At 43.4% G+C, this 23145-nt stretch overlaps 1 protein-coding gene across 1 annotated transcript in view; it reads left to right on the forward strand.

Annotated features, from left to right (window-relative positions):
• Positions 1–527: 527 nt before the first annotated feature.
• LOC139038030 (actin nucleation-promoting factor WAS-like) overlaps positions 528–23145 on the forward strand; it is a 106432-nt gene continuing 83814 nt past the window's right edge. Inside the window, exon 1 of the mRNA XM_070475939.1 lies at positions 528–1582. Within this exon, the coding sequence (XP_070332040.1) occupies positions 1099–1582 (484 nt within the window). The 5' untranslated portion in view covers positions 528–1098. The remainder of the gene's footprint in view (positions 1583–23145) is intronic.

A 23145-nucleotide genomic window follows, 5' to 3' on the forward strand; every position in this document is an offset into this window, starting at 1 on the left:
TCAAATAGGGTAAATTTTTCAGAATAAACATACCAAATAAGTGCCTGCTCTTAGTAATGAGGAAGTGAGAATGCCTACCCGGACGTGAAGATATTTGGAATTCTAAAAATATAAAAAACTTCGGTCAGATAACGCTCCTTCTCACACTGGTACCTCAGGTGCCTGCAATAACCCTTAATTCCTAGGCAGGCAAAAACCGCTCCCTTAAAGCTCGAGGATGATGCGCATGTGTGCTTGACAAATCCCAAACCCACCCTGGAGAATAGCACTGGCTTTGACTGGACGCTCACATATTTACCCTGGACTGTTACGCCAAGGCATTAACAGCTGCTGGCTTAATTATTGATGGAGTTAGTGTCAATCATCTGAGAAGAGAATAAAAGAATAATATTTTAAAATCATCTGGTCTAAAAAAGAAAAAAAAATCTGCTGTAAAATACAGCTCTCTTGTCATTTATTCCTCTTGAACTTCTCCAGCCAAAGGAGTAATCTCAGAAAACTGCTCTTCTAAAATTATTTTTCCTATCCCCTTAAACATTTTCTGTCCGAGCGCTCTCCCTTTCAGAACCCAGCACTTGCTATGTTTGCATTATTTTCGCAAGATGCCCTACATCAGGGGAACCGATGATAAGGTACAGTTTTGACGACTCAAGCACCGAAAAGAAATACAGAAGAGCAAGAGCCCCCCTTTTAAGAGCCCTTTAGGTCCGCGGCGAGCTTGCGATGCCTTTAGCGCTGCGGGCCTTCCCGGCTCCGCCAAAAACGCGGAGGCTGTTTGGTGTGTCTTAGAGTCGAGAGCAGGTCAAAGAGGAAAAACAAATAGTTGTTCTGATGATCTCCAAGAAGAGAGTTTCACTCTGGTAGTATTTGAAAGATCCCGCCCCCCACTCCCCCCGCGCCGCTGGATAGCCCGGTTTTGGGACCTCTGCAGTTGTCAAGAAACTGTTTTCAGGGACCGGGGCCCCGAGGCCGAAGACCGCGAGGACCCCCCTCATCGGGACCCGGACTCCTCTCCCTGGCGGTGCGCGCACGCCTGGAAAGGCGGGATTTAAAGGCGGCGATGCTGCGGGAGACTCTGCAGTGTCAACGAACCCCCGAATGGTCCCGCCTCATTCGCCCCAGGGTGTGTGCCTGGCAAGTCCCCGCCTGGTGAACCGTCGCCAGCTCCGGTGCGCGGGAGAGGCGTTGGCGGGTCCGACCCCGGGGGTCCGCGGCCAGGCCGGACGCCGGGCGTCTGCCGAGCCAGGCCCGAGCCCAGCCCCGGCCCGGCGCGTCCCGCGGGCTCCGGGCACACGCCCCTCACCTGGGCGAGGCAGGGCGCGCAGGCGCTCAGCGCGGGGGCCGCGGCGGGAGCCTCAGCCCCGCGCCCGCCGGAGTTGGACAGTTCCGGGGCCGCACCCGGCCGAGCTGTGGCCGCCGCCGCCGCCGCCTGGGCTGCCGCAGACCGCTGGAGAGCGTCTGCGCGAAGCCCCAGCGCAGCCCCGGCGGGACCGCCGCCGCCGCCGCCGCCGCCCGAGAGCGAGCAACAGCTTCTGGGCTGGAGGAGCCACTGCCCCCACGCACCAGCGGCCCGCGCGCGGAGGTAAGCTCCGGGCGCCCAGCCCAGCCGGGCCGGGCGCCCCCCGAACGGGCGCCGCCTTCCCACGGGCCCCCGCCCGCCTCCGCTGGGCGAGCCGGCACCTGGGCGCGCCGCCCGAGGGAAGGGCCGCCGGGAGCCCCCCTCCCGATGGAGTTTGCACTTTGTCTCGCGGTCCCACTTGTAGAGGAGGATGCCCGGCGGCCGCTTGCCCGGGCTGTGGGCTGAGGCTCCAGTGGGCTTCTGGAGTTAGGACTGGGTCGTGGACGCCGGAGGAGTGGAGGCGTCCTCAGTGGGGCCTCTTGGGGTCCGGTGCACCCAGACGGAGGGAGGGTGGAGCAGGGCAGAGGACAGCATCCGTCTGTGGCTAGCCGCAGGGCCTCCGCCACCGGGGCTGGACGCCTCTCCCTTTAGTACAGGGGAATGGGTAGTTTGGGGACAGAGGTGTGGGAGGAAGATAGCAATTGAAGCTTGGGATCCAGAAAGAGTTCTCCGGATGAATGAAGGTGAAATGGGGGCGGCGAAGCAGAAAGAAGGTCTCCAAAGTTTGTACTTGCTGGGAGCCCTAGGAAGAGTGGGGGTGGGGAGCTTCGGTTACCAAGCTGGAGGGAAGGTGTCGGCGCGGGATGGGAGGACGCTGGGACTGCGGAAGGGACAAGGAGAAGGGGAGGGGGAGGACCATCTGCTTTGCCACTGTTGTTTGCGGGGGCCCGTGGGGAGAAGGAGAGCTGGCAGGACGATGATTCCCTGAATACTTCCACAGGCTCTGGAGGACATACAGTTTTTATAGTGAACCTGGTTGGTGGGGGGGTGCAGCGGGGATGCTGTGGTCCTTCAAGGAAAATAAATTGCCTTCAAGCCCCCTCTGCCCCTAAGTACAAAATAAACAGTTTTGGAATACCCTCAAAAGTTCTTGGATTAGAGAACACGTCTTCATTTTCTTCATTTTCATGCAGAAATGTGTTTGGTTCTCTTTGGTTTTGCTTTGCTCAAGAGCATCTCACCAAGGTGAATGCAAACTTAGTTAAGATGTAGCAAAGGATGCTCAAACAGAGGAAATAAAACCTGTGTGTTGCAGGACCCAGCCTAAAGGTTAGAAACTGGCAGCTACAGAATAGTGCATGAAGCTGTAAAAAAACAACAACCAAAAAAACAAAAAACAATGCATTTGTCAAATTAAAAAGAAGGTGTTTTTTTTCTCCACAAAGTAAACTATGTGTTAGATAAAGGATTTGGCTGGAAAGAACTTCCTTTAAATATTTCAGGGCCCAGTTTCTCGGGTTTTCAGAGTTCTTTCATCTTATTTTGATGCCATATGTGCAATGAGCGTATGTGCTACCTCTTCCCTGTAACAGATAAATGCCCTTAGAATGCAAATATGCATTGAAAGTTATGTTGTTACCTTAGCTTTTTAAGGTGGAAAAAATATTTGACTAAAGTGTTGGTTGTAGTTCAGATTTTATATTCTCATAAATCAAGTATTTGTAGATTTATAATTTACACTCCTACTCGTTTCCAGAAGTGATCTGAGGAAGCTTGGAATGAAAACCACAAATCAAATAGCTGTTCTTATAGATCTCCTTTACCTCTCTTGGATACATTTGTAGTAAAAATGCGTTTGAGAAGGTGAAATCTCCTAATAAAGGCAAAATTACTGTTCTCTCTGGAGTCATCCTCGTGATATAAATGTTTTGCAGTATAATTCCTTATGTATTCCACTTGCATTGTATTGTTTTACATTATGTAAGTGACGATCTCTTTAAAGAAAATTAATAACCATTAAACAGCATCTATATTAAAGAAAATAATGTTGATATTATGCAGTATTTTACCAATATATAGATTCACATAGCAAAAAAAAAAAACAAACAACAGTGAATTTAATGTGTTCTTGAATTGAGGCAATCAAGGGAGGTGTCTCCTCTCCAGTCAAACCAGAGAAGGAGCTGTCATTAGTACTTGTCACCCAAACATGGCCAATTAGTGAGACCTGTCAGCAGTTGGTAACTTTATAAAGTGCAACTATTATGTGAGGATTCATCAAAGTATATCAGGTGTTCTCAGCATTTTTTTTCTCAGGCTGGTGACCTGGCTCAGAGACAAGAAAACCAAAAAAATCCTCCAAAACAAACATGATTCCAAAAGGTGAAATGTCTACATAGATAATGCTTTGTGGAGCTCCCACCATGGAAGAATCTAAAATCCATGGACTACCTCCCCAGCTTTAGATTTTTTTTTTCCTTCCAGCTGAGTTTGAAGATATCATTGCTCAGTTTTAAACAGGAACAATTTATGTTTTAAAAGAATGAGCAGTGAGTTTACTTCTCACTGGAGCAACTGCTTTATTTGTGAAAATCTTTGTTCACGGAAATAAAGAGCAAAATTGGCTTTCTGCTGTGCCTATAAAATCCCATGTCTTCGAAGAGCTAAAGAGAGAGGAGAGTTTGTCCCGCTGCTTTTTATTTGCTTCTGGGTTTTTATTGTGACCCCACCACCACCCCACCATTTCAGTATATTTTACCACCTTCCCGATTCTTGTCTCTGTTCCTGAGCATACAGACTTTGTATCCTCCTTTTTCTGTTTTTTTCTTCTGCAGATTTTTCTTGATCTTCTTTTCTGTATAGATGACCTCCTTTTTACTCTTTTGCATGTGACTTTTTATTCAGTGGTGTCCTCTTATTAGTGCTAAGTTATTTCCACTTTCTCTCCTAAATTTCATATTGATTGACATTTACACCACCCACGAGGTGACTTTATATTATTCTCAGGTGCTTCAAATCTAATAGGTGTAGCTGTAATCAACATCTTTCTCCTTACATGAACATGGGTGACTCTCTGTCAATTTCTATACTTCTCGGTCACCTAGAACCTTTCTAATATATTTTCTTCCCACACATAATTCACAGACAAATACTGTCTCCACGATGCCTCACGATGCCAACTTCTCTACCTTTTTATTGCCACTGTGACTGTCTTTGTTCAGACTCCACTTATCTCCTTCTAGAGACTACCAGGATGTCTTCCTGACTAGTTTCCCATCTCCAGCCTCTCTCATTTTCAATCCATTTTACACTCGGTTTGCAGAATAAGCTCCTTAAAGCAGAGCCAAGTTCAGTCACTGGCTAATAAACTCCTTCTCAGTGCTCTACCAAGGGACATATAAACCTCTCGCTTGTCTGACATTTCAGGCCATTTGCAGTGTAGCCCCAGAGTAGCTCCACATTTTTAACTTTGATCTCATAGATTCATTCATTATTTAATTTATTCAGCAGATATTTGAGTACTGACTACATGCCAGGCAGAGCTATAAGTAATAATTTTAGAAACAATACAACACACCTTGTATATTGCTCAGTGATATGCTTCAAATTTGATTTTTCACTGGTGGGGTCCACTGTAAGAATATCTTATGTGGTTGATATGGGGCCCCGGTAATCCCGCTGGCCTCCCTTTCCTTAGTCTCTGAGGCATCATCACAGACTCATGAGTTTCCGTGAAGTCATTTGAGAATCCCTGCTCTAGACAAAGGCAGTGTTCCCTTAGTACACAGCAGTCTTCTGAATTCTGCATCTTTGCTTGTGCTTTTTTCTGCCTGGAACAGACCTTTCCGCTTCCCCATTGCCATTTCCGTCTGTCAGAGAGTCCATGCAATTGCTTCCCAGTTCCTGACCTCCCTCTAGACTTCAGCTTCTGCTCTGCCAAACCTGGTCACTCTTTGCCTGACCTCCCCTTGGAGCACAAGCCCTGGTCTTGCTTTGGTGCATCGCTTTTTGTTTTCTGCCCTAAGGGCACCAGGCTGACCGCGCCTGGCCTCAATCCTTCATTTCCAGAAAAACCCAGCTCAGGGCCTGGCTTCTCATGGGGCCACAGCAAATAATTTAGTCAGATTGAGGTCTACTTAGCTCCTTAGTTCTTTAGTCCACCTTCCGCCTGCAACAGTTGTTTGTTTTTTATGCATCAGTTTGCTTCTTACAGTAGGGCCAGTGCTTTGCAAACTTGAATATGCATCTAAGTCATGAGGGGATCTAATTAAAATGCAGCTTTTGGTTCAGCAGATCTGGCAGGGCTGAGAGGCTGCATATTGTCATGTTCCTCGATGATATTGAAAGAGCTGATCCTCAAACCACACTTTGAGTTGCAAGGTAGTAGTTGATGCTTCCCTGGTTTGGGGGTTTCTGGCCCTCCCTCCCTGCCAAGTGATTTTGCTACAGTTACTGTTTGCTTTGATATTAGATGATTTTGAAAATACTTTAGGTCTCACCATGCTTCCTGTATGTAGCTGAATGGAAGATGCCATTATTCCCTTGTATTTCCCCCTTGTTGTGTTGATAAAGTATCATAATGGCTAGTTCTCCCTATTTTATTTTTTCTGGCCAGTTCCTTTGCTTCGTTATGTATTTCTCCTCCTTTCCCATTGTTTTCGGATTCTGTCTGTTTTCCTTTCTCATTCTGCTATGATTTTTGATGTTGTTCCTTTGCTCTCTCTGGTTCTTGAAATTCTCTTTGGATGTCTTGGCTGACTCGCTGCCCCAACTGTTTTCCAAGTGCTTCCAATTTTTTTTTTTTTTCCCCTATAAAAGGAACACTGACACAGGGTGGGAGATTCCAGCTCTCGATCTTTACTGCTCACATGAGACGTTGGCAAAGCTGTTACTTTTCTGGACTCCTCACTGTGGATGGAGTGTGCGTTACACAGCTTCCTGGGTCTGCTTCAGCACCAGATGCCATGTGGGGTCCTCACGTGGGGCAGAAGCGCAGGTTGAGGGAGGAAATAAAGATATTCTGATGATGCTGTTGTTGGTGCCTGCTCCCATCTAGTGTTTCTGTTCCAGATTAATAATTTGAATTTGTGTTGTTCTCTCACTACTCAGAGAAGGATTCATATTTCTTAAGAAAATAACTATTCTTTGGCATTTGCTAATCCAGTTGTTTTCAACTGTGGCTTCACACTAAACTAAGGAGTCCTTGAAAAAAAAAAATCCTGGCATTCTTAGCCTATCTCAAGGGAATGATTTAATTTATCAGTATTTTTTTTTAAGTGTCCCCAAGTGATTCTAGTCTGCAGCCTGGGTGGAGAACTACAGAATCTGAGGGCAGTGAGGAGTGGTGCTCAAGAACATAGCATCATGCTGAGTCAAACCCTGGCTGTGTTCCTCACCAGCTTCGAGAGCTTCGGGATATTACTTAAACTTAGGTTCTTGATTTCTTTGTCTGTGAAGTGGGCTGACTTGGTTGTTGTGAGGAATATATGAGAGCCAGAGATGCAGTACCGTGTGCATTGTGGTAGTTTGTCATGACAATTATTCTATTACATTTTATATCTGTTGAATCACTAAAGGGTCAGTCATCCTGCCTTAACAGTTAATACTCTCAACTTCTGCTCAACTTGAAGATATTCAGCACAGCATAATCACTTTGAAAGGAAATTTATGAGCATATTTTTCGGAACTCAGTGGAAAAAATACAGCAGAAGGCGTACATATTAATAAAACCAATCACTTTTTTATATTTGATGCATTTGGTATGCCACATCAACTGTATGATCTCATAAATAGTAGAGATGAATTAAAATACATACAAACTGATACCAAAAGATGACCAGGCTTTCCATACATACTTCCAGAAAAATGACTTAGCCCTTTAATAAAGACAGTTCTATCATCAACAAATAGAAAGGATTGAAATTCATGAATCTTAGAGAGCATTTTATTTTAGAAATAAATATGAATGTGCTAAACATTTACATTTCTAAGTTTATAATGTGAAATGAAATTTAAAAATAAGATAAGCACACACAGAGTCTGTCTTATGCAAGCTAAAGTTAGTCAAGTTTTCCTTCTCTTTTTGGCTGAGATTCTGAAATAGCCATTATACTGTTATGTCATCAGCCAATCAAAATTGGATAAATGGACATAACTGATATTAATTGAGAACCTATATCCCCCCCTTTTTTCTGGACACATGTGACCATAAATAAAAGGGGTATTCACTAGTTCCTGTGGGCCTGGCATAGGGACTCAATCATGAATATCTGGAGTTGTTAGGCTGATGGACTTTGGGTTTGAAAGAGATGCAGATGGGTAGTATTTTTCATCTTTTTCTCTTGAAATAGAATGTTTTATCTCTGCATTGTTTACTTTTTGATTAATAAGAGTAGTTTTCAATGAATCTTCACAAATGTTTATTCTTCATATTGTCATTGCATTTTAGAAAATAACACAAGTTAGAAGATACTATGAAATTTTTAAAAGAACTTTTGAGTCACGCTAGGGGAAGGACCATTGTGAGAGATGATTAGCTAATTCTTTTCAATCTTTGTTTTAATATATTCATGTTAAAATTGTGTAAAATTCTACATAGAGTTGTGATTTTTGATGTGTGTTAGTTAAAATATTTGGTCTATTACGTATGGTATTCAGAATCTGCAGACCTGGACTGTTGGTTAACTTAAACTGTTTACTAATCATTAGAGTTCAGATTCTAATTCATCTTAGGCTTAATACATTGCTATATCTGTGAAATATTAGTTAGGGATGTGGAAATGACTACTATTCAGTCAGAGAAAATTATTGTGTGTCTTGGGTTAAAAGGAATTATTTTGCAATATTTATCCTTGATAAATTGGAGAAGTAAGACCCATATAGAATCTTGGATATTTAAAATCTGAGCCTAGGAAAAGATCAAGGTTACAAATAAGGGTAGAAAACTTCTGCTGATATTAACACTAGAATTTAACTTTCACACAGAATTGCGTGGACTCTATGATGTCCTTCAATTTGATACTCTCAGTTTGGTTCAGTTGCTTAGTCATGTCCAAACCCTTTGCAACCCCATGGACTGCAGCACGCCAGGCTTCCCTGTCCATCACCAACTCCTGGAGCTTACTTAAACTCATGTCCATCGAGTTGGTGATGTCATCCAACCATCTCATCCTTTGTCGTCCCCTTCTCCTCCTGCCTTCAATCTTTCCCAGCCTCAGGGTCTTTTCCAATGAGTCAGTTCTTCACATCAGGTGGCCAAAGTATTGGAGTTTCAGCTTTAGCATCAGTCCTTCCAATGAATATTCAGGACTGATTTCCTTTGGGATGGACTGGTTGGATCTCCTTGCAGTCCAAGGGACTCTCAAGAGTCTTCTCCAACACCACAGTTCAAAAGCATCAATTCATTGGCACTCAGCTTTCTTTATAGTCCAACTCTCACATCCATACATGACTAATGGAAAAACTATAGCTTTGACTAGACGGACTTTTGTTGACAATTTTTCTGCCTTTTAATATGCTGTCTAGGTTGGTCATAGCTTTTCTTCCAGGGAGCAAGCGTCTTTTAATTTCAGGGCTGCAGTCACCAGCTGCAGTAATTTTGAAGCCCAAGAAAAGAAAGTCTCTCACTGTTTCCATTGTTTCCCCATCTATTTGCCATGAAGTGATGGGACCAGATGCCATGATCTTAGTTTTCTGAATGTTGAGCTTTAAGCCAACTTTTTCACTCTCCTCTTCCACTTTCATCAAGAGGCTCTTTAGTTCTTCACTTTCTGCTATAAGGGTGATGTCATCTGCATATCTGAGGTTATTGATACTGCGCCCACCAATCTTGATTCCAGTTTGTGCTTCCTCCAGCCCAGCATTTCTCATGATGTACTCTGCATATGAGTTAAATAAGCATCAGGTAGAATATAAGTTCAATAAGCGTCAGGTAGGATAATCCTTTGGAGAAGGCAATGGCACCCCACTACAGTACTCTTGCCTGGAAAATCTCATGGACGGATAAGCCTGGTAGGCTGCAGTCCATGGGGTTGCTAAGAGTCGGACACGACTGAGCGACTTCACTTTCATTTTTCACTTTCATGCATTGGAGAAGGAAATGGCAACCTACTCCAGTATTCTTGCCTGGAGAATCCTAGGGACGGGGGAGCCTGGTGGGCTGCCGTCTATGGGGTTGCACAGAATCGGACACAACTGAAGTGACTTAGCAGGATAATCCTTACCTGTTCCTCCTCTTGGAGGCCAAAATAGAATGTGATTTGATACTTTAGAGGTGGGAGAGCTCCCTCACAGTCTTAGGGAGAGGTATTACCTTGTATGTCATGAAAATTGTGATATTGAGAATATAAATAGCATAACATGCTATAGGTTGTGTACACATAAACATACCTGTTTTAAGCACCAGTATATTTTGATTATATGTATATGAGATGATTTTACCTTAATCAGTTGGTCGTTATGCATGGTATTTAATAATATTTGGAGATGCTGATGATTAAAGAAAACTTCCCACACTTGTTACACTATTGAAGGTGGGAAGTAGTATAGCCTAATGGTTAAGCTCAGCTTCTGGCGTCAGACTTTGTGAATGCAAATTCCAGCTTCTCCAGTCATTAGCTGTGTGATTTTGACCAAGTTATCAGCCCGTTTGTGCTTTAGTTTCCCAAGTCTAGGAGACAATGAGAGAAACTTTAATGGGATTATTGGCAGGTAAAAGTGAGATAATACACATAACACACTTAGCAAAGATCTTTGCTACAGAACCACACAAAGTTCTACAGTACCCACAAAGCTAGCCATTATTATAAATTTTACAGCTTAATAATTAATATCAACTACTTCATAGATACACTCATTTCTTTGCCAAGAGAATTTTTGCAACTCTGATTTTTGAGCCTTCTGTTTGAAACTGACTTCTTATTTTTTAAATTATATATGTCTGTTCACGTGTCTATTTTTCCTTGTTGACTTTAGGAGAACAGTGAAATGGAAGGGTGAACAGAGGTGGAATTGTAAGCACTACAGGAACCCTTGAAAACGTGTAACCGTGTGAAATGCAGGCAGATTTTTAACAGCAAAATATATAACTTGGTTTTAGATCTTTGGAAAGACCAAGTGACTTAAAACATTGCTTCTGCATGAATGTGCTTTGTGAACCCTGTATGCGTGTGTAAACCTGGAATGTTTGGAAGTGACCCAAATCAGAGCAAGATCCAGGTACAGGAGCCAGGTTATGTAACCAGTGTCTGTTTAACCAGGGTGGACTCATTCAAGGACAGTCTCTCTCAGGCACCCGAGTTGTAGTTGAATAGCCACCTGGATCCTCCTGGCTTCACATACATTTATCTTAACACCTGAATTGGATTTTCTATATTGGAATTTAGACAACAAAATAATTAGCAAGAAAAAAACATAATTGGTGGATGACATACAGCCTTACCAAAGAGTTTAAGTCTGTATGTACCTAATTACTACATGTATGGTTCTCCGTGCTCAGTCTCACTTCCGCAGAAATAAAAGTGTCAAGACTCAGAGTGTGGAAGGTAACATCTTAGTCTTCTTGCATGGCCTTTCTTTTGTGTCCCCAGCATGTGGCCGCCAGGCTGGTCCTAAGACCTCTGTATTGCAGTGACTCTTGGACTTTTAGCATGAAATAAAACCTGGAGAGCTTGCAAAAAATGCAGATTCCTGGAATTCATCCTTGAAGTTTCTGACTTAGAAGTCTGAGGATAGCATCCAGGAATATAAATATATATTTTTTAAATTGAAGTGCAGTTAATTTACAATGTTATATTAATTTCAAGTATACATCAAAGTGATTCAGTCTATATATATGTATATATATAATATTCTTATATAAGATACTGAATATAGTTCTGTATGTTATACAGTAGATCCTTATTGTTTACCTGTTTTATATATAGTAGTGTTGTATATATTAATCCCAAACTCTGGAATCAAAACTTTTTATCCAGATATTTTCTAAGAATCACAGTTGATTCACAGACCACACTTGGAAATCAGTACTAGTTTTCTAGAGGAGCACTAGTTTCAACCTGGGATGCGTATCAGAATTACGGTGGCTCTAAGTGAAGTCCAGTGAAATGTGCTCAGCTCTGTCCCTCCACGCGGCATTAACCACTGCTGTGAGCCATCCGTGCGGAGTCTGTCATGTGTGAGTTCTAGAGAACCAGGCTACTCTCATTGGCTACCCGCTGGCCTTTACCCGCAGGTTTTCATCCACTGTGATTCTCCATGGTGATATGGACCACTGGCCATGACCTCAGTATCGCTGTGAGCTCGCTTGTGATACTCAGATTGCAGGGTCCAAGCGTAACCCTACAAAGTCTAAAAGGAAATGATGGGAGGTAAGGTCTTGGAGCCAGAATGTCTCCCCGTTCCCCAGATGACAGTTGTGCTTTGGTGGAGTTCTCTAGCCCGGGCTCTGTGGCGCTCCGGACCACCCCAGGGGCTCCGGCAACCTCTTGGAGTGTAGTGACTGTGTCATTGATACAGAGACCACCACGACTGCTGAATGTCAGCAGTGTCTCTCCCCTTGCACAGCTCCACGCCTCTCCCTTCTGTGCCTCCTGGGAATGCCACTTCCCCTGTCCTTGTGGTTTTCTGGTGGGAAACACAGGCTCCTTCTCTCTGGTCTCTTCTTGTCCACCACCCTCTTCCACAACTGCCAAGTAGAGGCCAGATGGCTATGCCAAGTATGCGGACGTGATGGCACATGTTCAAACTACCACTGTCCTGGCAGAAGGACCCCTGTAAGCCCTTCATACCCTTGAAGTCCTTCTTGCCTCCTCGAATAGAGCGTACCTAAGCAAGCTTTAAATTTGTTGAGAATTTCACAGGCTCTCAGATCTATTGTCTTCTTTTACTGCATTGGCAAAGGAACAGTATAACGTAGTCTTGGCTGGCAGGGGGATAAGGCAATCTGGTCTTTAGAAATATCTGATGTCTTGAAATGTTTCTGAATTATCAAGAATTAAAGCAAGAAAAATGTTTACTGTGTTTGGGTAATAGTTTTGAGTCTTCAGTGTGTGTACTTCAATAGACCCATTTAAAAATGCAAATTATAGAATGTTTTAGTGTTGCTGTATAAAATAATGAAGAAACTGTATAAAATAGTGAAAGGAGGGAGGGGGCATATGGATACCTATGGCTAATTCTGTATTGCTGTATGACAGAAACCAGCACCTTATTGTAAAGCAACTATCCTCTAATTAAAAATAAATTTTTAGAAAGTGACATTAAAGATGATGAACAACTCTATTGCTGATTATTTTAAAAGCCAGCAATAGTGTTCTGTCTTGCTAAAGAGCTCATTAATTTTAATTTTCTTTATTTAATTTTTGGCTGTGCTTGGTCTCTCATCGTGGAACGTGAGCTCTGGGCTCGGGGCTTCAGTGGCTGTGGCACATGGGCTCTGTAGATGCACCACACAAGCTTGTTATGCGTCAGCCAGTGGGATCTTCCTGGATCAAACCCACCTCCTCTGCATTCGCAGGCAGATTGTTCTTAACCACTGGACCACCAGGAAAGTCCCAAATAACCCTTTTTTTTTTTAAAATAAAAACAAAATCTATAAGACCGCAGGGAGTGATTGAGGGTTAGGTTTAACATCCTCTCATTGCAAGATCATGTTATGTTGGAGTCCTGCATCGTGCCTGACTCAGCTCTCCTAGATGACCCCTTCTTTCCTCAACGATGAGAAAAGCTCACTGGTGACTTAAGGGAGCAAGGTTTGTTGAAGGTGAGTGGTTGGCGAAAAGATACACCTGCCTGGAAAATGATAGCACCAAGCAATTAGATGAGAAAGGGAGTTATGCGTATGGGAGAGAGCAGTTTCTAGGTCTTCTTCAGAGGTAATTACTGGTCTTGTGGCAGTTTATTTTCTAACACTAAGGGGAAAAAATTAAAAGGCAACATCTGAACTGTTCCGTCTGGCTAATAATGGTTGTTGTTGGAGAGGCCCTCCCTCCACAGGATGGAGTTTTGTCTCTGGGGCCTGTGCTTAGTTGGGAAGATGGTGCTACACCTGAGGTCTTTCAGGCTAGCCCAATTCTTTGTTTCTGTCAGGTTCTTATTATGACATTGCTGCTGCTGCTAAGTCACTTCAGTCGTGTCCGGCTCTGTGCGACCCCATAGACGGCAGCCCACCATGCTCCCCCGTCCCTGGGATTCTCCAGGCAAGAACACTGGAGTGGGTTGCCATTTCCTTCTCCAATGCATGAAAGTGAAAAGTGAAAGTGAAGTTGCTCAGTCGTGTCCGACTCTTTGCGACCCCACGGACTGCAGCCTACCAGGCTCCTCCGTCCATGGGATTTTCCAGGCAGGAGGACTGGAGTGGGGTGCCGTTGCCTTCTCCATATTATGACACTAGGAGCATGATTTCAGCACTGGTTGAAGCCACTCTCAGCAGCCCAGCATGAAGAAGGGCCCAGAGCAGAATCTCTCTGAGCCCCTCGCCCCATCCCCATGACTGCTGTTTCCTAACCTCCTTTAGCGACAGGACGGGGCGCACCAGCTGGTGCAGAATAGGTGGCTTTGAGCAGACGTGGCAGCTGCCTGCAAACACTTGAATGGATGACGTGTGGACAAACTAGATTCATTTTTGGGAAGTCCCAGCAGCCATGACCAGATTCAGTGGGCAGGCTGGCAAGGAGGCAGATTTGAAATCAGTACGGGAAGACCTTTCTAATGATCCAGACTGTCCCGTAACAGCCTTGAAGTTTCATGTTCATTCCTGGTGTCAGTGATGAGAAGACCAGCCACCAAAAACAACAACAAAAAATGGGAACTTCTCTGGTGGCCCAGTGGCTAAGACTGTGCTCCTGGTGCAGGGGGCATGGGTTTGATTCCTGGTCAAGGAACTAGGTCTCACATGCCTCAACTAAGAGTTCACATGTTCCAAGTAAAAAGATCCCACATGCTGCAACTAGGGATCCCACTTGCCATTATGAACATTGAAGATTTCATGGGCTGCAGCTAAGACCCAGCACAGCCAAATAAGTAAATAAAAACATACCTAAGGTATGCAACTATCATTAAAAAAAAAAAAAGAGCCGACAGTGAAGGAGATCGGGCACTGCATGGAAGTTTGAATGGGTTGATCACTGCAATCAGTGCCCTTCTTGGCACTATTGATAAACCATTTAACTATAGGCAGTGGAGGGGAACATATAAGAAAAAAGGTAGAAGAGATGTGAAAGAATAGTTACTATGTCTTTTTGCCCCAGATTATTAAGCACATTACTTTTATTGAGCATCTGCTATGTGCCAGGGCTTCCCTGGTGGCTCAGCTGGTAAAGAATCCACCTGCAATGCTGGAGACCTTCATTTGACCCCTGGATTGGGAAGATCCCCTGGAGAAGGGAACAGCTACCTACTTCAGTTTTCTGGCTTGGAGAATTCCATGGGATGTGTAGTCCATGGGGTCACAAAGAGTCGGACTCAACTGAGAGACGTTCCCTTTCACTATGTGCCAGAACGTTATATCATTCAAGAGCCAAAAGGCACACGGTCCCTGTGTGTCCCCTCTCAGCCAGAATTCTGCAATTGTTTTTCTGCCCCTCACATGAAGGTCAAGCCCTGTGGTCATCCTCAGTGACTTCCCATAGGCTGCCCTGAGTACTCATCATATCTGAACTAAACTCCTTGATAATCTTTTCATGTTCTCACATTGTATTTTCTGTTTCTCTCATGGTGCTTGCAACATTAGATTTTAATGGTCAGTTTGTACTGATTGCGTTGATTTTTTTCCTCACTAGACAGTAAGCTCTTTGAAAGCAGATCCTTAGTCATCAAATTAATGACTGAGTATCTAGTAATAGTGAATTCTAGTATCTATTGACTGAGTATTTGATTACTACTCTCATTTCATCCTGTTCCCAAAAGAAATATCTAAGAGGAATTTATCCTCAACTTAAGGACCTGAGAGGAAAAATACTGGAATACTCTTTATTCTCCTGGCCCTGCCTTTCCAGTTCTAATCACATCCTAACTGCCTATCCCATTCATTCTATTCCAGGGGAAGAGCAGAAGGTACTAAAGAGAATGAGGTAGAAAAAAATGCCTAATATTAGAGAAGGGAAAAATCATTTTTTGTATAGCTCAACTATATGTATTGCCTTCAGCATCACTACTGGTAGGATGGGGAGAAAATCCTGCTCCTGATATTAACTAGCTGTGTGAACCAGAACTAGTCCTGTGACCACCTTGCTATTTCTTCTCAGTAAAATGAAGAGTTTGCCCAGGCAGCTTTCAGGGGCTCATTCTGGTCCATGCATGCATGCAACGTTGCTTCAGTTGTGGTCTGACTCTTTGAGACCCAATGGACTGTAGCCCGCCAGGCTCCTCTGTCCATGGGATTCTCAGGCAAGAACACTGGAGTGGGTAGCCCTGCTGTCTTCCAGGGGATCTTCCCGACCCAGGGATCAAACCCTGTCTCCTGCATTGACAGGTGGGTTCTTTACCACTAGTGCCACCTGGGAAGCCCCTATTCTGGTCCAATACACTGTAAATCATAATATCTTTTCCCTTCCAAGGTTTTCTGAAGTTCTTCTCCTCTTCGTAGTATTCTCCTGAATAACCAAGAATACAGAATGATATTGATGGGAAACAATATTGAGAGGTGACATTGGAATAAAACTGCGTTTGTGATCTGACACATCCAGACTGAGTCCCTGCCATATGACTTTGGGCAAATTATAATCACCTCCAAGCTGGAGATTCGTGTCCTGTAAAATAGGTGTGCTGTTCTACATTTCATAGGATTGCAGGACTCAGTGAAATAATGGATGTGAAGTGCTGGCTCTATACCACAAACATAGTGAGCTCTTGGAAGATGATAGTAGTTCTTATTTGGAAGTAGCCCCCTCTCTGTCTTGCTCTTCTGGCCAACCCTGAAAGATACCCACACACAAGTCCTAAAGAAGTTACTGGGCATAGGTTTTCTCTGTGTGTGTGTGTGTGTGTGTGTGTGTGTGTGTGTGTGTGTGTGTTTACTCCTCAGCATCATTCCTCTTCCATCTAGAATTAGTAGAGGACAGTCAAGGTCCCTTCCTGCTGGGGCAGCCTGCTCCTATGTGTATAATGGCCCAACGAATAACCCATTTCACAGTGATGGGGAATATATTTATTTTAACATTTGCATAGAAGACAAGAGTGCTGCTGGAAGTAGGTGTGGGGTCAGCTATCTTAATATCATGTATAATATCACTCTCAGATTGAGATTCTTTTATTTTGAAAAGCTTTGACTGAGCAGCAGTGACACAGCAGCTCCCAAGCCTGACAATAAAGAGACACCTTATAAAAATTTATGAAGTTCAGGTTGTAAAAAACAAACCACACACAGCCAGTCGTAGCATTTCTTATTAAAATAATTTTAAGTTCGTTGTCTTCAATGTCGCCTATAATAGAAGCTTGTGCCATGGCTAGATACCTCAACAGGCTGTAAACTTTTATATGGGCTTTTGAAAAGGGATGATAGTTTTATGAGATATGATTTTCTCATCTCACCAAATTAGATTATTTGAGATAGTGTCCCAGGATGTAAAATTTCAATCCTGAGTAAATCTGTACCTCAGAGACTCTGTGCAGCCTGCTAGCAGAGTGGAAATATAGTGTAATAAATCTGCCCTGAGCCCATTTCTCTCCACACAGCCCCATAATTCATTCTTTGCTTGGTACCCATGACCACTTTTTCATGGCTAATCAGTCTGTATTCAGACTGGCTTCTCTCAAGTGCAAGGTGTGTGCGTGCTAAGTTGCTTCAGTCGTGTCGGATTCTTTGCGACCCCATGGCCTGTAGCTCCCCGGGCTCCTCTGTCCGTGGTATTCTCCAGGCAAGAATACTGGAGTGGGTTTCCATGCCCTCCTCTAGGGGATCTTCCCAACTCAGGGATCAAACCTGCATCTCTTACATCTCCTGCATTGGGAGGTGGGTCCTTTACCACTAGCACCTCAAGTGCAGCACATCCTCCTTGGTTCAGATCGCATCTCTGTCTTGGCATGCTCTACCACTTCTGGGTGGTTTTCGAGAGCCGTGTGCCATCAGGGGCCCAAGATGTTCCTAATCATGCTCTGGTTATAAGGTGGCCTGTTTGTTTACATTATACTTTTTAATTTTATTCTTCTGGTATTCTTGGCTGTGCTGGGGCTTCAGCGCTGTTGGACTTTTCTCTCATTGTAGCAAGCAGGGGCTGCTGTCTAGTTGCTTTATGCGGGCTTCTTAGTGGAGCAACTTCTCTTGTTGCAAAGCATGACCTCTAGGGTGCGAGGGCTTCAGTAGTTGAGGCACGTGGGTTCAGTAGTTGTGACTGCTGGGTTCCTACGGGCTCAATAGTTGTGGCACATGGTCTTAGATGCTCCACAGTGTGTGGGATCTTCCCAGATCAGGGATCAAACCTGTGTCAGGCAGATTCTTTACCACTGAGCCACCAGGGAAGCCCTGCTGCAATATACTTTTAAAAAGATATTCTGTTTAAAATAGATTAGATAACAGCGTCTCTGAGGACACCTCAGAGATGGGTCCAGTGGGTCCAGTGAGTATTTCAGTTACGCTTTCCTGAGTCTTCTCTGAGGGGACAGAGGAGGAGCTGCCACTAACACAACTAGTTTCTTTATTCCGGTCCCTTCCACCTTATCTATGAGGAATGCCTCTCCATCACTCCTAGGGTGTCTCTCTTTCCTTCACTTCAGCATTGTATTGGTTCAGTGGCACCATCATCAAATGCTGCCGCAAAACCAAGAGTGGCTGCAGGTAACTTTTAAGGACATGGGGAAAAAAAAAAAGAAGTGTAGGAAAATTTCCTCCAAGGTGGAGTCGAGGTTATCAGACTGAACTGGGAATTAAACACATCATTTCCAGTCCCAATGCCACTCTTAATTATTTTTGTGATATTGTCCAAGGGATTTATTTTCATTGGCCCTCACTTCTGTCATGTATAAAACAAGCAGCAGCAATGGCACCTTTTAGGAGAGAAAATTCTATGAATTATAAATTATACAGAATGGAAAATTGTCTTCTCTTCCTCCCTACAATTTAACAACTTACTGTCACAAGATTATGTTAATGGACCTGGGACTTTGGAAGAAGAGTTATCAAGGGCATTGTGCCACCCCACAGGCTGTAGGTTGAGCATCACTCAGAAGTGAAGTTGTGTAGAAGGCTGGTTAGCAGTTGTAACAGCCCAGACAAGGAGCAGGGATCTAGAGCAGCAGTGTGATGCAGAATACGAAAAGCGAATGCTCTGCGGGACAGGAAACTGGCGACGTCAATGGCATCCAGTTTGTTAGTTTTAGGGGAAGAGTTATCTTCATGTCCTTCAGTGATTTTTAAAGACAGTTCATCAAGGAGCTCCTTAAATTCTTTTTCAGAATGCTTTCACCTGAATGTATTCATTCACCTTCTCTTCAGCTCTGAATTTGCTAAGAGCCTCTATTTCTTTTTTTTCAGGTACAAACATATATATATATATATTTCCAGGTTATTTTCCATTATAGGTTATTATAAGATATTGTGTTATATAGGAAATTCTGCCGTTTACCTAGTTCTTGTCTAGCTTTATAGGGGAGGAAGCTGAAGCCCTGAGAAATGCACAAAGGGGTCCAGGCCTGCAGAGGAGCAGCGCGGGGCACTCGGCAAGGACAGGGCTCCCAGCTGCTTCAGGCTGGGCCGTGGACCAGCAGCATCACTCAGAGCTGCTGAGCCTGAATCTCCATCTTAAATCTCTGGTTTGCTGCATTTGCACATTAAAGTCGGAGAAGGACAGTCATGAAGTGTAATCTCCCTGTCTACTGAGAGTTCCTTTTTAGCTCCACGCTTCTGAACCCGGTGCAGGCCCTCTGGGTTCATGGAGAAGCCGATAGATAAAGGGAGAAGCATGCCCAAGGTACCATGGGATGGCTTCCCGGATTTTATATGTGAAATAAAATAGAGGTATCTAACCCTCACCATCATTTTGAGGGCTTATTTAGATAAATATAAATAGATAAGCAGGATATGAAGTACTTATATTTCAATTTAATACTTTCTAAGTTGGCTCCTGAGCAAACTCTCTTCTAAATACCTTATATCGGCAGAGTCCCATGTGAAAGTATGTAAATATAACAGGACAAGTAAGCAGCATATCTGATTAGACATCTGAGTGATTAGAGTGATTTAAGGTAAATCTTGGATCTCTGTCTCTAAAATGACTATAGGATTCTAAAGCTGTTAGACCACCTAATTTCCAAATTCTGGAAATAGCCATTCTAGATGTTTTACAAGAATATGACTTTATTTTTATTTTTTTTTATAAATAAGGTAATTTAATCATCACAACAAAAAGCTTGAATATTCTATTATCTACTAGCTAAGAATATGACTTTAAAGTGCAAACATCAGAATAACTGATTAACACCAAATTTGAGAAATAAACATATTACTCTTTTGGTAGTCAGCAAGTCATTAACTCATCCAAGAAGATGACTTTCCATAGTCAAATAAAATAATGTATTTAGTTCCAACCATGTGCAAGTGTGGTCAATGAAGATACTGTCTAAGAGGAAAATCTTTGAGCTGTTCTCTTTGTCTTTCATCATCTTGCAAAAGAACCGCTGACTTTGAAAAAGTCCTGCCAGGCACACTACATGACAGCTCTTGATAGTGCCAAGATAATTGAATGGGACAGATGAGAGTGAGTCACTTGTTCTGAGATATCCAGGACCAACCACCTTAAACATTTTTCTTTGAATTCTAGGGCACCTGATACCAAGTCGTAAATATGGGACAATGGATGCTTTAGTTCTTGCGTTCCTCAGGAGGTCTCTATGATCCCCCCCCCCCATAGGGAAACTCTTGCCAGTTCCCTAGTGTGACCATCTGAAAGGGTCACTTGTGCACATGTTACATCATTCATGGAAGCCTAGGAAATAGAACAAGGGCTGTAAATCTTTACAAATCTGATTTGAAAGATATGGTGTGTGTGATCTATACAGTTCTTTTATGTGAGAGGCAGATGTGACATGCCCTTTGTGTGATGGTTTTATCTTTGATTCCTGTCCCCATCAATTTTTGTGGCACTTGCTCTCGGCTTTACAGGTAGAATGACATTGTTGTTTTGGCTGGAGTATTCTGGGTTGACAGCCTTCACTGACTGCAGCCCCTCCCCTGCTGAGATTTTCCATATCTGGAGGCTGGCATTATATTATGCCACAGTGTGCAGCCCTGGTTCCTTTATTATTTCTGTTTTTCTCTCTTACCTGTTATATTCTCTCTCACCATTCTTTAGATTGCATGGTACCCAGTCAGATCATGTGACTCCCCAAAGAAATAGACATGTCAGTCAGTGGCTGCCAGAGCATACCAATTATGTAGACAAAAATATTCTAGTTTATTCCTTGAGAGTTTCAAAATATTAACACCTTTAGGGGTGTTAGGGTGGTTTCTGGATTGAGATAATTAGAGTAGAGATAATCAATCTTGTGTGGTGTTGGAGTAGTCAGTATACTTTTGACATAAGAAGAAAGGAATACCTCCAGTGCATACATGTTGTACATACATATTGTACATGTCACTAAAGCAAGGTTATAAAGAAAGACTATGGAATATATGTCTTCAGTATGGTACTTCAAGTTGAAGAGTTTACAGACTGTGTCTTTCGTGAGTTATAATTTTACCCAATGCTGTTTATATTTGAAGTATTCTTTGTTATCACATTTTTATTTAAATTCTGAGAGTGATAGGGCTTGACATAAATAGTGTTACATTTTTAAGACCATAATTGAACATCCTGTACATGTTTGCATGCTAAGTCGCTTCAGTCGTGTCTGACTCTTTGCGACCCTATGGACTGTAGCCTGCCAGGCTCTTCTGTCCATGGGATTCTCCAGGCAAAATTACTGGAGTGGGTTGCCATGCCCTCCTCCAGGGATGTGCGTGTTTACATGCCTGTGAAGTCATGTTGATTCTTTGTCCTTTCTCCCCTCACTTCTTTGCACTGCAGCTGCTAAGTCACTTCAGTCGTGTCTGACTCTTTGTGACCCCATGGACTGTAGCCTACCAGGATCCTCTGTCTATGGGATTCTCCAGGCACGAATACTGGAGTGGGTTGCTGTTTCCTTCTCTTTGCACTGATATTAAGCCATATAGTTTGATCTTATTCAAACCATTCCTTTAACTGAGTAATTATGATGTTTTCACCTTGGTTTCCTTCCTTTTTCTTCTTTCCCTCCTTTTTTTTTTTTTTTTTTAAGAAATTCACTTTATGTTCCATGTAGGAATAACAATAGCCATAGCACCCAGGGGCCATAGGCTGCTTTACTTGGTGTGATAGTTTTTAAGCACTTTACATGCACTGTTCCACTTAATACCAAGGCAGGCGCTAACATCATCCCCATTTTACATATGGTGAAACTCATGCTTCAGAATTCCAGGGACTTTTCTAGGTCATAAGGCTTGTGACTGATAGAACATGGTCTTGAATCCAGGCTTCAGTGACTCTAGAATCTACCTTCTTTATGACAACCATAATGCAAGAGCAGAAAGGCAATCTAAACATCATCTAGTTCAAATTATTCTTTTCACAGATGAAGAAATAAGTCAAGAGAGGTTACATGCCCCACACTAGGTCATACAACTAGCAAGTGAAAGGGGCAATTTCAATTGGTGTCTATCTTCAAGGAGGTTATGTAAGCATATTCCACTCTAATAGGATAGCTTGGACCACGTCCTCTCTGGACCAATCCACTGTAACAAGGAGTATGGGCAAACTGTACAGAATTGTTCAGAGTGGCTGCTCCCTCACGCTCTTCTGGGAAGCTGGGAAGATACAGAAATAGGATCACTATTTATGTTGTCTTCTAGGCTGTAAGCCTGTTTCTAGCCAGATTCTCTCAAAGTTAGGAAGTCTCAAGTCCCTACTAAGGAATTTTCTATGTTATTAGGACCCCCTTCTCATTCTGGGCTTCCTAGGTGGTACTAGTGCTAAAGAACCTTCCTGCCAATACAGGAGACATACTGGGACTCTAATTTGATCCTTGGGTTGGAAAGATCACCTGGAGGAGGAAATGGCAACCTACTCTAGAATTCCTGCCTGGAGAATCCCATGGTCAGAGGAACCTGGCAGGTTATTGTCCACGGGGTGGCAAACAGCCGGACATGACTGCAGCGACTTAGCATGCATGCTTCTCCATTCAAAGTAGATCAAATCCAGGAGGAAACCAGTCTGCCTTCGTTCTTTGCTCAGTCCGCTCTCCATGCCCTGCCTCTAGGTTGAAGGTGGATTGAGTTTGACAGATGGAAAACCAGCAGCAGTCCTGAGACTGGCTGCCAAATGGGACAGAGGAGGCAGTGATCTGATGGGTTCTGGCATTAAACTGAAAATGTAGAACATTGATGCACAAATGAAGGCAATGAATGGTGAGCTTCCTGAGGAGAGTGATTTTTTCACTACTGAAGGAACCATCTTGAAGGTTTGGAAAAGGGAAAAGACAGCTGCTGGGTAAGGTATTGCTTTCTAGATCATGATTTAACTTGTAGAAGGGCCTTCAGCATAGATGTGTGTCCCAATTGGACTTGTTTTTTAATAGTGTATTTTCCTGACCACGAAACTGGACTGATTCAAGAAAAGTATGAGGAAAGAACTTGCGATTCACTGAGACACACATGTAGATGCAATGGTGGTTCACTTGATACAGTTGTGTTTTACTCTAGACATACATTTCCCTTCCCTTTCCAGGCCTCTGTGCTGTCTTTGCCTCAGGGCACAGTTGTACAGTGGAGATGAAAGCAGAAGCTGCCCAAACTAGAAGAG

Source organism: Odocoileus virginianus, chromosome 13 (genome assembly GCF_023699985.2).
Source record: "Odocoileus virginianus isolate 20LAN1187 ecotype Illinois chromosome 13, Ovbor_1.2, whole genome shotgun sequence".
Lineage (NCBI taxonomy): Eukaryota > Metazoa > Chordata > Mammalia > Artiodactyla > Cervidae > Odocoileus > Odocoileus virginianus.